Here is a 15,796-nt window from a genome sequence, read left to right as displayed (position 1 = left end):
ATAGAGCCTGCCTGGTTGAATGGTCTTTCTACTTTGTATAGCAGCCCTAGAAGAGAGAAATCCCTTAGCTTGCTTGTACGCTTCCAACTCTATGATAGCTGCATCAAATTTATCCAAGTCTGGAAACAATTTGTCCATGAATTTGTAGAAGCTGTGTTTGATTTCACTATCAATTTCCATGTATGTAGTCTTGTAGAATAACAAAGAATTGAGCAAGAAACCCGGAGCATGGAGAGGAGTGTGCATTTGCCCATCCCATCTCCTATCAATGATGTCCCACAACGGCATATACCTCTCCCTGTTATTTTCCATCTTACTCCTTATCACCTCCTTGGCCCTATCCATGGCCTCATACACATATCCCATGGGGGGTTTTCCCCCATCCACTAGTCTCAAGACTTTTATTAGAGGCTCCGAAAATTCTACAATTTGTTCAATCGATCTCCAAAAGGTGGTAGAATACATGTACTCTGCCATTGCTATGCCATTTGCTTGAGTTGTGAAGCCAGACTCCATTCACTCAGCTGAAACAAACATTCGCCTCAAATTACCTTTTTGTTCATATAGTTTCTGTAATGCAAGGAAATATGTTGCAAATCTTGTCACCTTTGGTCGAACTAGCTCTTTGCCTCCTGTGAAAGAGTGCATTATAGCCAAAACCTTCGTGTGATAATAAACAAATTTGGTAACCCTGTGAGCCTTCTGAAATGCCTCCTTAACCCATTCAATTTTTCCAACGTCCTCTAGGGTTAGATCAAGGCAATGTGCTGCACATGGTATAAAAAACATAGCAGGGTATTTATCTATTAGAAGTCTCCCTGCAACAATACAAGCAGTTGTATTGTTTGTGATAAATTGAACCACATTTTGTGGCCCTACATTTGTAACTACCACGCCATACATCTCAAACAATACATTTGTGGATGTCATTATATTAGATGCATCCACAGATTTAAAAAAAACAGTGCCAATCTCACAAGAGACAAGGAAGTTAATGAGAGTTCGGTTCTTTCTATCCGTCCAACCATCTGACATGATGCTACAACCAGTAATAGCCCACTGTAACCGATGCTCTTTAACATCTTGAACATCCTCTACTACATCTTCAACATACCAACCCACATTGACTCATAAGATGGGGCTTGAAACCCAAGACCTACAGCTGCAATAGCATCTACCATGGGTTGCCAATATGGATTTTTGGAAGCATAGAATGCCGTGTGAGAGGAGTACCAATAATTACCAATTGCCTTCTTTGCTTGTTCAGTGACAGTTTTCCTCCATCCTGTACTCTCCAAGGTGGTTTGTGATCCTAGTGTAGTACGAGGTTGGAAGAAAATATTAATGTTTTCTCCACCTGTGTTTGGTCCACGTGCTATAGAATTAGGTGTTGACTCACATTCCTTGAAACCCCTATCTTCACCATCCTCCTCACCCAAACGGTTTCTCCTAGGATCTACAGAACTAGAACCTAGTTCAACCCCAATTCTTGCCTTTTTGGCCTTACCCTCAACAATCCTGTCAAGAGATTGCTTTGCCTGATACGAGACATCTGCAGGGCATTTTTTGCATATCTCGGTGTTATTTCCTCGTTCTTTTGACAAATGCCATTTGAAACGATAAATTTTACCACCGATCTCATCTTGACACCAATTGCACTTGTCCTTTGTATTACTAGGAACCGCTGTGCAATGTGTCCACGCAAAGTCTTTTTGATGTGGCATTGTGATCAAGAATCAGATCTGCAAAGACATTACACTCAGTCTTAAATTCCGAGGGATCTAGGGTTGGGTTTGTGTGGAATAATTGCATTTGAAATTCATTGACATGGGAAATTGGAAATGTAAATGTAATTGAATATCAAGTTTACAAGAATGTTATACTTCAATCATTGCTCAATACATAATCTAGTAGATAATCACGAACAACAGTGACATTAATTAATAAATTTATGACATCAAGACAAAGAAATGATAGTAAGAAGTCACACACAGTTATATGGGTACCTATATCGGACCTTTGACAGTTAAAGAATCAATGATAGTCATGTTTAGAAATAATCTTGAAGGTAGATGTAAGAGCAATGTTTGTGACAATGTTAAGAGCAGCGTTAAGAAGAGTAAAATGACTAATGGGGGAGGACAACATTACTAGGACAACATTACTGTGACATTTGTTATAAGTAAAGGGCATATTAAAGAATTGGATTGGGTCAAGTATGAAGTGATGGTAGTGTCCTTTGAAGAAAGCTTTATGGAGTACTACTTTTGTAGACATTGAGGAGGATACAGTGGTTCATGACAATCACCTTGAAATATTCAAGATGCAAATCTAACATTGACTTTCAATATAATATAATGAGTAAGAAGGCAGTCCATGATAGTTATTAGTTAACAATTGGAAGATGCCATGCAAAGTTATATCAAAATCCAGATCTAATAGAATCTTAGTTGGGCAAAGCTAAGACTTCATATAGTCACAAGTCATAATAAAGACACAATTTCATAAGCATGTTAAGTACATTCATTGAAGGAACTCAATTTTATTTAACAGTATATTACAGTTAAATATTAACAGTAGTTAACTGTTAAATATTTAACAGTATAACTGTAGAATGACTTGCCAATTGTTAATCCGAAGCAAAAAGGTAGTCGAAAACAATCACCTATTGAACATGCTGCCGTGATGGCAGACTAGAATATCTATGCTGCTTTTTTTTTCATTATTTACTGTATTTTTCAGATTAGTGTTACTTATTGTTTTGGGAGATCAAATTCTAATTCTGAAATTATCATTTGGAAGGACAAAATATGAAACCAACTAATATTAAGAAGCAGAACTCCAATTTTGGTTTCATATTTTGCCCTTCCAAATATAACTACTGTTAATATTTCCAACTGGTTGGTGTACAAGGCTAAGGGATTAACAGTATTACTATTTAACAGTAACTACTGTTAAATATTAACAGTAGTTAACTGTTAAATATTTAACAGTTAACTACTGTTAATATTTATTAGTTAACACTAATAAATCACTAATGCATATACTATTAAATTCAAAGTGCATTTTGTAATGAGAGAAGGAAAGGTCAAAGCGCAAATACCTGGAAGGACTCACAGCAGCTCGGTCCACTTTGCAGTCAGCTCGAACTCAGGTCAGCTCAGGTCGCACTCAACAGTCAGCGCCTTGCAAAACCCTATGCCTATGGAAAACCCTACACCTTGCACTCAGCCTGCAAATTATCGCGCGATATGGAAAACCCTACCGCGTAAAACAGTCGTAAAGAAAAAATGCCGACGGTTCATGCCCTTTTTTGGTGATTTTAGGGGGTTTTTCGAGCCAATGATTTTCGGGTGATTAATCACTCGATTTTTTTGTGATTAATCATCAAAAAATCGTTTCAAAAAGTCAATGATTTTTATGAGCGATTTTAGGGAATTGATCGGCAGTCTGTCCGATCCCCGATTAAACGGGAAAAATCGCGTTTTGCTGCCGACTGTTGCTTCTTTGTTTTGTAGTATTGTGTTCATATTATGGAGAAGAAACTTTAATTTTGTAACTTTGGTGTCACTGCTGTGGGCTGCTTTGATTCCTGCTCTTCGATTCAAGTAGGCCTTTTTGATTGAGGAGCCCTATCAAGTCGAGTTTTCTTTAAATTCATTTTAATCACTGATGATTCATCAAGGTGCACCAAGCTACTTTAGTTGACTGAGAAGAATTCTGAGCTTGTAAGCATTAGGTATAGAGCCTTTGTAAACACTAGTTGTCTTAATCTATTATTTGTGGTTTATATTTATAATTATGCTTGCCCTTTCTTCATTTCCTTCTCTAGAGCCACCCATTTAACCTATTATTCTAGGACATGTTCTTCCATCAATGCCAGTTTTGCCTACAATATGTTAATTTTAGCAATCAGATTATAACAGACTGTGAATGAACAATAACAGCAATGAAAAACACAAGACAAGAGACACCAATACCCTGGGAAAACCTCCCTCTTGGAGGTGAAAAACCCATCAACTAAATCCAGATCTTTATTAGGCAAATCAGTATGAGACTTCACAACTTTACTTCAACACTTGAAGTATTCAGAACAGCAGGGTAAGCACAATAGCATAACACAATAAGAACTTATCTGGAGCACAACTTGCAGATCAAGGAGAGTATTCGCTGTCTTCCAAGTTCGCTGACCCTAGAATGAAGTTGCGGTCATTGGGGATGACTTCGCTGTTCTTGACAGTATCTTCGTTGTCCTTAAGTATATCTTTGCTAACCTTGGAAGATGTTCGCTGGCCTTAGGAGAAAGTTGCTGCTGATAGGAATATAATTCGCTGATCACTGCTGCTGAATGAAGAGTATATTCGCTTAACATGATTGTTTGTAATGACTACATTTGCTGTTATTTATATCCCATCTTTGGTGCCAACCCTCAAGTCAGCTTGCATCTAATTTATTAATTTATTTCATTTATTGCCTTTCATGTTACAAATTTGGGTCCAGCCCAAAGCTACAATTAAGTGTCTCCACGTTACAAGTTTGGGTCCAGCCCAAAGTTACAATTGATTGCCTCCACGTTACATGACTGGGTCCAGCCCAAGATAATTCGATTTACATAAGGGATAATATATTTGTATTTATAATGCAATAATCAGGTATCCGAACTAGCTAATATTTTCAACACAATATGAAGAGGACATTTTCGTGTAATATGGTACTCGTGTAGGAATACGCATTCAGTGAGGCCTGAAGGATTTGCCAGGAGCGAAAAAATGGAACCTTAGTAAATTGACTGCCTTGGGCAATTACATTGTTTAGAGTTGTTTTCTGAGCACTTTTGCTTTGATGCCTCTAAAACTATTTATATTGTACTTATTTCATTATCCAACATGTATTTCCCTATAACAGTTATCTCATTTTACCCAACATATATCTCTCTATGTCTATGATGCTGCTAAAAATTGGAATTAAAGAAGGCCTAGTCTGCACAAGTTTAGACCATCTTTTTATTTGCTTATTTGCTTTCTTTCAGGATCTGAACCTATGGTTAGTCATGCTCATCACCCTTGAGAAAGTCTGCCAACCAATTGCAATTGTGTGACAGTCCTTTGATGCAAATGTTTTCTCTATCTAAATAGCATGTATTTTATACAAAGTTTCATAGCTGAAGCCTGAAATGAATCAACTTTTGGATTGAATTTCAGAGAAGTGAAATTCCCTGTGATACACCAACGCAAAATGATGGTTTTATCCATGCTCCAGATCCTATATGTTATGACAGACATGCATATGGCCTGTTTTTTGTCGTGGTAAACGATTTATATTGAGTGCGAAGGATAAAAGACCAACAGTTGTATCGTAATAAATAATAATATATCTCAACTGAGGCACAAATGTAAAGCATTTGGTACTCTGACATGACATATATCCCTCCATGCTAAAGCATAGAAGCTGGGTTGTTTCTCTCATTTAAAGCAGGATGAGTGCACTGTACAACCAGTTCCAATTTGAACCATCACCATTTCCTGGTACAGGGTTTGCATTTTCTCCATTTGTATTGTGGGTATAAGTTTTGCCATAGAAGGCAAGAAGTCCCATTTGTCTTTGAACCTACTCTGGTTATTCATTCCAACTTTAAGTCTTCAATGGAGTGCCTCATGCTAGCTATTTTCTCCTTCAAATTATCTTATAAAGAGGCTAAATCATTACTTTATCTTTTTCGCCTGTAGCTTTATAATTGCTGGTTTGCAGCAGCTCAGAAAATTCATCAGCTTTTGCTTTATCTTTAATGAGCCTTTCAGTTGGTAACCATCGCAAGGAAATTTGTCCCGTGTCAGGTTTTCTGTTTTGTGGCAAAATGGAGGGAATATGATAAGAGGCTTCATTCTTGTTGGTGCCTATCTCTACCTTAACTATTGAGACTCCTGCTGATGTTGGAGCGTCTTTAAGCATTGTGGTCAAGCTCTGACTAGTTACAAAGGTAGGAACATAGATGAATGGTGGCTGGAAGCATAATCCAGATTGAACTACTCAGCATTATTAATTCCCATTCCATCAGTCAATAGAAACTCAGGAAATTCACTTCCATTAGGGATTAAATTTTTATGGCCGCGACCTCTTCTTGCAGTTCTCTTCCCTTGGTCTCTTCTGTCTTTTCTACCACTGCTGCAATTGCCACAGTCAGGTCTTGATGGCAGAGTATTGCTCCTTACCTGCAATTATGCCCTTTATATCATGGCATCAATATTGTCGTATACTTATGATAGAATTAGTGAAAGCTAACAAGTATTCCACACAAGCCCTGCTGGGGTGGATGGACATGGACACAAACATAAGATGCAAAATGTAAACACATTAAACACAAACATATACACATCAAGTGCTACATCACTTCATTCATTAATCACCAATCATTACATCTGCCCCTGATCAGCTACAACATCAGATGCCAAACCTATTACAAATGCCTCAATATATAGAGGTCTTAGAGATTACATAAGATGATTCTAGATCTCAGGCTGACATGACAAATATTTAATGTTTTTCACTTTATCCTTATGTCATCCCAATTCGAACATTAGTTATCTAGATTTATTATAGAATCTTCTATTTAATTTAATCTTTTTCATTTAATTGATTCATTTCATTGGTGGATATTGAGGTGGGATAAATTACATCTTCCAACATGCCCGCCAATATTTTCATCCATTGGAAAATATGGATACTTTGTTACCCATGAATCCTTTTCTCCCTTTTTTCATTGCAGTATTTTTGGGCAATGGGTTCTCTAGGATGGCCCATACATGGGGGACTTTGTGTGGGTACATTCTAAGATTGTATCAGACAAATCTGGGTTATATCCAGGCAGGATCTGATTTCTGCATTAAATTTAGGCCTTCTTTTATGTTGACCATGAGGGGATTGACTTGGAGTAGACCGGTATGGTTATTTTGTAAATAGGCTAACCTGGTATCAAAGCTATTTTCAATTTTGTCATATAACATATGAGTATGAAATTTTTGAGATCAAAGCTGTTTCCATTATGGAAACTATTTACTTTTGATTTGATTTTGAAAAGTTTGAATTGTGGGCAGGTTGTGATCATGGCAGCAATGGCAATATTTCCCCTTGCTCCTCGGAGTCTGTTGGATCGGGCCTACCGATTTGCCATACTGGGCACTGGATTCTCATGCGCATATTCCATATATTCCATATATGGGGTATTTATCTCTTCTGACTTTTGAATCAGCTTGGGTTACATTTAGTATGATAAAGTACAATGCCAAGTTTCTATATAGAGCTTTCTTTTACTATTTATCACAGATCTAGGGTTCAACAAATATCAAAAGTCTCTATACAACTTTCACTATATTATTCCTTTTTAGGAAATTGGTGTTAGATGGTTGTACTCTTATAGGTTGAAGGTATAAAGTGTTTTTGCACGCATAATTTGATTAAGGTCTATATTTAAAGATAACTCAGGTCAAATTCTGTTTTCTTATATCTTTGACTGTTTGCTTGCAGAGGCCAAGGGCATGGAGCCTGCAAGCTATTCAAATTTGGCTTCAATCCCTTATTGCAACAAAGGATTTCCTTTATCTTCTATATTGCTTTTCCTTTATTTCTTCCACTATGCCTATTAAGTGTGAGGATTTACATATGTGCCTTGTAATATTGGAATTTCTTATCCAGATCAGCTTAGATTTACAAGTTCTGATTAGTATTATTTTCAATTTTGATTGCTTTTGACATGGTTGAATGTATCATGGAAGCCAGTTGCATTGGTGCCAGTCTTATGTCGGTCACTTGAGTTCGTTGCGAAATATTTAAGACGCAACTTCAGCAGTGCTCGTCTTTACAGGTAAAGAGCTGATCTGCAGCTGCAAGTCTTTTATGGGTTTACAGAATCATAAAGAGCATAGCATTTAATTCAGAGATGAATTAACCTTCTCCTGGAATTTTTCTGCTCAAGTGAACGTTTTTATGTAGGTGCTGAAGAAAAGTTGTACTGGTTATTCGCTTAAAGGATTTAGTTATTAAGACTATCTTTTTCTCGTTCAGTAATCTATTGCTTTTGATCTCTTGTTACAGTGAACTAAGCTTGTTTATTTCTGCTTGCTATTGCCTAGCAGCCTCTTAAGTGGCATTACAGTGAACTAACGTCGGCATTCAGCAAGCTAGTTTCAATCCACATTTTCTTCTGCTTTGTTCTCTTGACCATGTGTCTCTGCCTATTCAAGGACTTATACAATGTAAAGAATTTGTTGACAATCCGTTCAAGATGATCTTATCCTCAACCTTAATAGCCAAACTTTCCAGAACCTACCCCAGAAGTCAAGCATGTCTTGCTTTCACGTGTATCAGAAAGCCCTTTAGGTCTAATAACTCCCTTTACCATAGCAAGTGTGGGTGGGTCATCCTTAATCTAGAATGCATTCCTAATTCTCTATTGGAAACTACGCCAGCTACTGGTGTATCCCTTTGTGTTTTTGTTGTTATTATTATCATCATTACATAGAAAAGACTGAAAGCAAACTACAGCACCCACGATAGCTTTTTTGAAAAAGGCAAATGAATTGAGAAATAAGACAGAAACGCTAGTTGAAGTCAGCAGAAAGATTGTGGGAGAGGCAGAGACTCACAAGACCATCTAGGCATGCAGGGCCATCATATTTTTGTATGTTTTTTACTTAACTGCACGAGTTCAGCAGTCCTTAGATCCATACCCCATCCAGGTGATAGGATCTATTCCTTAGTTGTCCTTATAATTCCTGTGGCTGAGATATGTGGAATAACGTCTAACTCTAAGTCTATTCTTAACTGATAATATCTATTAAAGACCTGCTCGGTCATTAGGCTAGTAGCATTTTCAAGGTAGAGCTTGGAGATCATCCTAGCAGTCAAAGTAGTTGCTATTATTATTTTTTTTTATATTAAAGATAGTATATAAAACTGTACATTATAAGGAACAACTACTTCAATTAGTACCAAGTTTGTTGGTGTAAATTATGTCTCATAATTACACTTTAGTTAAGTTCACTTAGGATAATGCATTCATAGTAGTTTGTATATGAGACACTTAGGGAAGTGTGCATCTAGGGAAGTTGCTTATAGGAGAAATTTCACTTTTTGTGGTCTTATCTTGTTGTCACATTGCACCTTTTGGTGGGTGATCCACCTCTGGTGGAATATTTTATTATTTCTCCTACCTATCCTCACTTACCCTTGTATCTCATTAGGTCACATGTCTTCATTGTATAGTTTATCCAGTTGATCCATTTTTGCATCTTGATGAGGATACAATTTGTTCTTATCAATCTTTGTCTCTCGTGTTGTGCTATCCATTGTGTTCTAGATCTTGGTTATTATTGGCAAATTCTTACATGGTATCGGAGCCATTGGGGCTCCATCGGGTAGTCATTTTGGAGAGATCTTGGTGTGTTTGATTTTCAGGCCTGAGGAGCAGCGCAATTTGAGAGTGTCCTACGCTAATCCTGACATTGCCATTGAGTCTGGGAGGCCATTTCCATAAATTTTGATTATAAATTTGTCTGTATTGGGCAAAAGTCAATTTTGGGGCATTAGGAAAAAATTCCACCTAGTTGGTATAGTATGATATAAAAAAAAAAAGAAAAAAAAAAATTCTGCGAACTTTTTTTTTTTTTTTTTTTTTCAATAATTAATTTGTAGTTTTTTCAAAGTGATTTGTAAAAGTTTTATTAAAAAAAAAATCATCATTTTTTTTAAGGGGGGGTCATATGACCACTCCCCTCCATATTATGCCCGACATGTTGGTACAGGCCCCATACTTTGACCACTGCCGTAGTGGTCCTATCACCAGCTGCCTTGTCCTCTTTTTCGGTTGCCTCTCGTACCTCCCTTCTTGGTTCCCAATGCCTCCGGTTGCTCGTTGCTCTCATCGCTCTCTTTGTGTAGGCTGTGCCCGCCAGTGGCCTTCGATTCGCCACATTTGCAGAGTTGTGCTGTGTAGCGCCTTCTTATTCATCAACTTGTGCCCAGGTGTCACCATGACAGTGCCATGTAGTTGACACACGACACATATTCATTGGTTCGACCACGCACTGTAAGCACCCACGTCGAATATTTGTATTGCCACGTGACTGCTTAGTCAGTAGGCCACATCATCTAGGCCGTACAACACAATCAAACTGCCACACACGTGTATGGTCAACCACGTCATCTGCACAATCAACGGTCTGTATAGTGACACGTAAGCGCCATGTCACCATGTTTGCACGATCCGATCAATGACCAGCATAGCTTGACGTCATCATTCGTACAGGCTGATGCCATCATTTGTACAACCACGTAGGTAGGGGTATTTGGTCGTGATGGCCATATGATAGTCAAATTTAAGTCAGTGTTTTGCTGACATCAACACTGTGTCAACACTTTTTGAATTTTTTTGACCCCTCACCATTGAGCTTTTCGATTTTGTAGTTCAATTTCAGCAGTTCATATCTTAGTCATTTTGAGGCTTTTTTCAATGCTATTTTTATTTATCTGGATTAATTTTTCGTGCTCTCCGTAGTGGTGTGGTTAGTTTCTGATTTTGGTGGACAGATCTTTCAGAATTTTTAGTTTTTCACAATTGTACTTGTCCAATCCTCAATTTGGCAACTTCTCGAGCTCCGTTTAGGCTCATACGATCTCCTTATCAGGTGCTATTTTTTTGAAAGTGCATAATTTTTCGTCTACTTTCACGTGGTGCTATTAGTTTTTCACCATTTTAAGTAGAAGTTCTACTTTTAGAGTTACGTCGTTTTTGGCCTATTTGTTACTTCTGATTTGCTTGGATCTCAGTTTAGATCTTGTGCATTATTGATTTGAGTCTTGTATAGCTATTTGAGGTAGTTGTAATCTTGAAATCAGAAGCCCACTTTGCTCTTGTTTGCAAGTGGCCCATTGTATACGACTAAGTATAAAGTGCCAAATCATCATTTTGGGGGGGCTTCTTTGATTGAGTGAATTTTTTTTGTGGGGGTGTCTTGTGTGATTGTGTCTCTCTCTATCTTGTGCTTCTTCATTTTGTTGCTATGGGATCACCTAAATTTTCACTTTTAACTCCACATAATTATGCATCATGGAAAATCAGAGCATGGATTAAGTTAATGGAAAAAGAACTCATTCATTACATAAATGGAACAATAACAACACCAACAGATCTTAAAGCAAATTCTAATACTTAACTGGAATAGCTCACTAAAAATTCTGTGGCTCTTGGAACTTTGAGAAAGTATGTATTAGATGATCATACTTCACATTGATAAATGTACTAACTTAAAGAGGCTTGAGATGTATTTGAAAATTGTATGGCCAAGTTGACGAGATTAGGGGCTACAAGCTTGATAGTGAACTCACAACATTGGATTCCAAGGATTTTTATACAATCCTGTGAGATTTTGCCAAGATCAAGGGCACAATGAAAAGCATAAAAGAGAGACAAAAGCATGACAAGAACAAACTGTATTCTCATCAATATGCAAATGATCAACTGGATTAACCAATACAATGAATATGGGCCTGCTTATATAGGCAAGACCATATGGATATGTGAGCACACAATCATGACATGTGGCTCAATGAGAAACAAGGGTAGGTAAGAAAAAGTAGGGGTAGGTAGGAGAAATAATATAATATTCCACAAGAGGTGGATGATCCACCGAATGTGGAGTGTAACAACAAGATAAGACCACAAAAGGTGGAATTTCTCCTACAAGCTATATCCTTATGTGCACACTTCCCTAAGTGTCTCGTATCCAAACTACGATGAGATGCATTATCCTAAGTTAACTGAAGTAAAGTGTAATGATATCCATGATGAATAATTATTTACACCAACACCCCCCCTTAAATGCAACTTAGGGGAATGAAGACTCAAGTCAACAATGCAAGATGGGTCCCAACTACTAGGCCATGATAGGTACCCATGTACAATATGCAAATGCAAGCAAACCTATGCAATGCAATCTCTCACAAACGGAGAAAGGGAGAAAACCCAATGGGAAAAAACTCCCCCCACTAAAAAAAAGAGAGATGAATATACAAAAGACTCTCAAAGAAGAAGGACAAAACGTCAATGAGGAAAAAGTGCCCCCCATAAGAGAGGAAGGAGAAGTCAGCTGACCCCCCCTAATGAGACATCCCGCACCCCCAAGAGAGCTCGCAACCGCTGGAACTTACTCTCAGTGAAAAGTTTGGTAAATATGTCAACAACCTGCTCTGTTGTAGGACAATACTGCAAATCAATGACCTGCTCTTGAATCAGGTCTCAGATGTAGTGCATATGGATCTCGATGTGTTTGGTCCGTTGATTCTGGACTGGGTTTTTCGAGATTGCAATAGCACTCTGATTGTCACAATGTAGAACTGTCGGCCGTGGAGTGGTGAACCCAAACTCCGTGAGAATTTGCTGAAGCCAAATGGTCCCAGTCGCTGCGTTAATAGTTCCTCGATACTCAGCCTCAGTCGAAGAGAGAGCCATAGCATTCTGCTTCTTGCTTTGCCAACAAATGCGGCCCGAACCAAGGTGGAAGCTGTAACCTGAAGTAGACTTACGATCATCAAGATTGCCAGCCCAATCAGAGTCTATGTAACCAAGCAAGTGAAGTCCTGTGCCTGCTACATAGTGAATCCCATTGTGATGTGTACCCTGGATGTAGTGAAGGATGCGTTTGACGGCTTTCCAATGAAGCTCATGTGGTTCGTGCATGAAGCGGGAAACCATGCCAACCGCAAATGAAATATCAGGGCGTGTGTGAGTCAAGTAAATGAGACTACCCACAAGCTGACGATACAATGTGGCATCAACTGGTGGAGAAGAACATTGTGCCTCAAGCTTGACTTCTGAAAGAAAGGGAGTCGATGTAGGCTTACAATCAACCATATGAAAGCGTGTAGAAGATCAAGAGCATACTTGGGTTGCGAAGGAGTGATCTCGGAAGATGATTGTGAAATCTCTATCCCGAGAAAGTAGTGCAAAAGACCCAAGTCAGTCATAGCAAATCTGTCATGGAAAGCAGATTTGACAGTGCTAATGATGGATGCGGTGCTCCTTGTAATGATCAAATCATCAACAGAGCACAAGTATCAAGTGTGAGTCACCCTATTGCAAAATGTAGACATTCGGATCAAAATCCATCTTGGCGTACCAAGCCCTGGGGGCCTGCTTAAGGCCATAGAGAGATTTCCTTAGTCTGCAAACCAAGGAAGAATCCTGGATGAAACACTGTGGTTGCTCCATATAAATCTCCTCATCAAGATCCCCATGAAGAAAAACACTCTTCACATCCATCTGATGTACAACCCAGCCATGAGTTGCGACAATAGCAAGTGTCAAGCGAATGGAGTTCATCTTGGCTACGAGCGCAAAGGTCTTAGTATAGTCAACACCTGGAACCTGAGAGAAACCTTTCGCAACAAGCCGAGCCTTATACTTATCCACACTACCATCTGTTGCAAACTTGGTCCAATAGATCCACTTACATCAAACCATCTTTCTCCCCTTAGGGAGAGGGACTAACTCCCATGTGTTGTTCCTCATCAAGGAACTATACTCTTCCTCCATAGCTTGGTCCCACTTAGGAACCCCTGATGCTTCCCGAAATGTTTGCGGATCAAGGGTGGTAGCAATGTATGCATGTGGAAGGTCTTGATGCTGTGATCGAGTCCTCCGTGTATCTGAAGGATCCCCAACAAGAGAATTCGCTGACTCAAGGGTCTGTTGAGCCCAACGAGGTGGAGGTGGAGGTGGAGAACGAGGCTCCTCAATTGCAAGTGGACCCTGCGGAGGTGTAACCTTGCAAGTCAGAGTTGAAGGAGTCTCATCATCTGAATCACTGGCATCACTATCCACAATGGAGGAAGGTGGAGGAGGTAGAGAGGCTAAGCTAGGAGAGCCTTCCTCAAAATGAAAACTCCTCTCAATAAACACCTCATGCGTCTTAGGATCCATCAATCGATATACTTTAACACCCTGAGGATATCCAAAAAAAAATACAAGGCCTACTTTGGGGTTCCAATGCCTTGTGTTTCTGCGGAGGTATGCAAGCCCATGCTCGACACCCAAAGACTCTGAAGTGTCTCTCAATCGGTTTCCTACCAACCCAAGCCTCAAAAGGAGTAATATCGGTCAAAGCTTTGTGAGGAACCCGATTTTGGATGTGTGTGGCACAACTGATAGCCTCTGCCCAAAAGGCGGGATCAAGAGAGCGTGCATGTATCATACAGCTAGCCATTTCTTTGAGAGTTCTATTCTTGCGCTCTGCAACTCCGTTCTGCTGTGGAGTGTAAGCAACATAATGCTGAAGATCAATCCCCTCAAATGTACAAAAATCCTCAAGTCTTTTGTTCACATATTCCCTTCCATTATCTGTGCGAAGAATCTTGACCACTTTCCCGGATTGCTTCTCCACACGAGCCTTGAAGTCTTGAAATCTGTCAAACACTTCACTCTTATGAATAAGAAAGTAGACCCAAGTGAAGCGGGAGTAGTCATCAATGATGGTGAGGACATAGCAGGCCTTACCAAATGAAGGTGATGGAAATGGTCTTGCTACATCGCTGTGAACAAGTTGAAGAACATCCAAAGCTCTCCAAGCTTTCCCCTTATCAAACTTCTCCTCGGGATGCTTGCCCACGGAACATCCTGAACATACACCCTCTGAAAAACTGATTCAAGGTAGACCTGTGACCATGTCTTAAGTGCTGAGCTGCTGAAGATAGCGGTAGTTGAGGTGACCAAACCGCTCATGCCATAGCTTACTTTCTGAATTTGAATGAGTAAGCAAGGCCCAAGGAGAACTTGGCACAAAGTGGGAGAATGAATAAAGCCTTGAGTTGTCATTGACTTGTCCCACTGCTACCAAGGCATCATTATCAAGTTCCTTTACCACAACTAAATCAGGTGTAAACTCAACCTTTTTCCCATTCCCATAGTGGGTGATCTGGTAGATAGAGAGAAGATTGGTAGACAAGTTAGGAACATAGCGAACATTCTCAAATGTTCCATCATCCATGTCAACTGAACCTTTCCCTTCAACCTCAACTTGTGTATCATCACCTATGTAAATGTGAGGTACCTTTGATGGCTCCAATGAAGAAAACTGCTCCTTTGTAGAACCCATGTGATAAGAGGCACCCAAGTCAAGTATCCACTGCTGTGAAGAACCTGTTGTTGCCACAAATGCTTGCCCTTTTCCCTTAGACTGTGAGGAAGAGGAAGGAGATGAATCCTTCTTGGTGTAGGCGGATGGCAAGTTGATGTTAGTTTTCATAAGAAGATTTGTCAACTCATCAACTTGCTTGGTGTGGCTTCGATGCTCATCATGACCATACTTCTCGCAATATGCACAAGTTGGTTTATCCTTCTTAGGTGGAGTCCCCTTCTTGGAAGAGGATGAGAAATCGCCTTGTGATGGAGAGGATGATTGTCCTTTTTCCTGATGTGGCTTTGCTTAGATTGCTTCTTCTTCTTGTTGGAATCTTTGCCTTGACTCCCTTGATTCCTTTGATTAGCCACCAAAGCCTTGGACTTTGAAGACTTGATAATCCCCATGTTGAACAACTTAGATTGTTCCAACATCAACATTTTTGTGAAAGCATCAAATGTAGGCATAGTGTAGGAACTCCCCATCGTCAAACGATGAGCTTGGAAGCTAGAAACAAATGCTGCATATTCAGGTGCAAGCTTGTCCAACAAGTTGAATATCAACTGAGCATCCTTTTTGTCAATTCCACAATCCTTAAGCTTTGCTCTTAGCTCATTTGCTTTGGTGAC

The 15,796-nt window shown here is 39.3% G+C and overlaps 1 protein-coding gene across 2 annotated transcripts in view; it reads left to right on the top strand.

The window, feature by feature from the left end:
• LOC131033768 (uncharacterized) overlaps nt 1-15,796 on the top strand; it is an 89,539-nt gene that overhangs the window by 61,589 nt on the left and 12,154 nt on the right. For both annotated transcript variants that reach the window (XM_057965057.2, XM_057965056.2), the window contains exons 5-7: nt 7,092-7,217; nt 7,522-7,642; nt 7,774-7,858. In XM_057965057.2, coding sequence (XP_057821040.1) covers nt 7,092-7,217; nt 7,522-7,642; nt 7,774-7,858 — 332 coding nt within the window. The remainder of the gene's footprint in view (nt 1-7,091; nt 7,218-7,521; nt 7,643-7,773; nt 7,859-15,796) is intronic.

Source organism: Cryptomeria japonica, chromosome 3, assembly GCF_030272615.1.
Source record: "Cryptomeria japonica chromosome 3, Sugi_1.0, whole genome shotgun sequence".
Lineage (NCBI taxonomy): Eukaryota > Viridiplantae > Streptophyta > Pinopsida > Cupressales > Cupressaceae > Cryptomeria > Cryptomeria japonica.
This window is presented reverse-complemented; position numbering and strand designations above follow the sequence as displayed.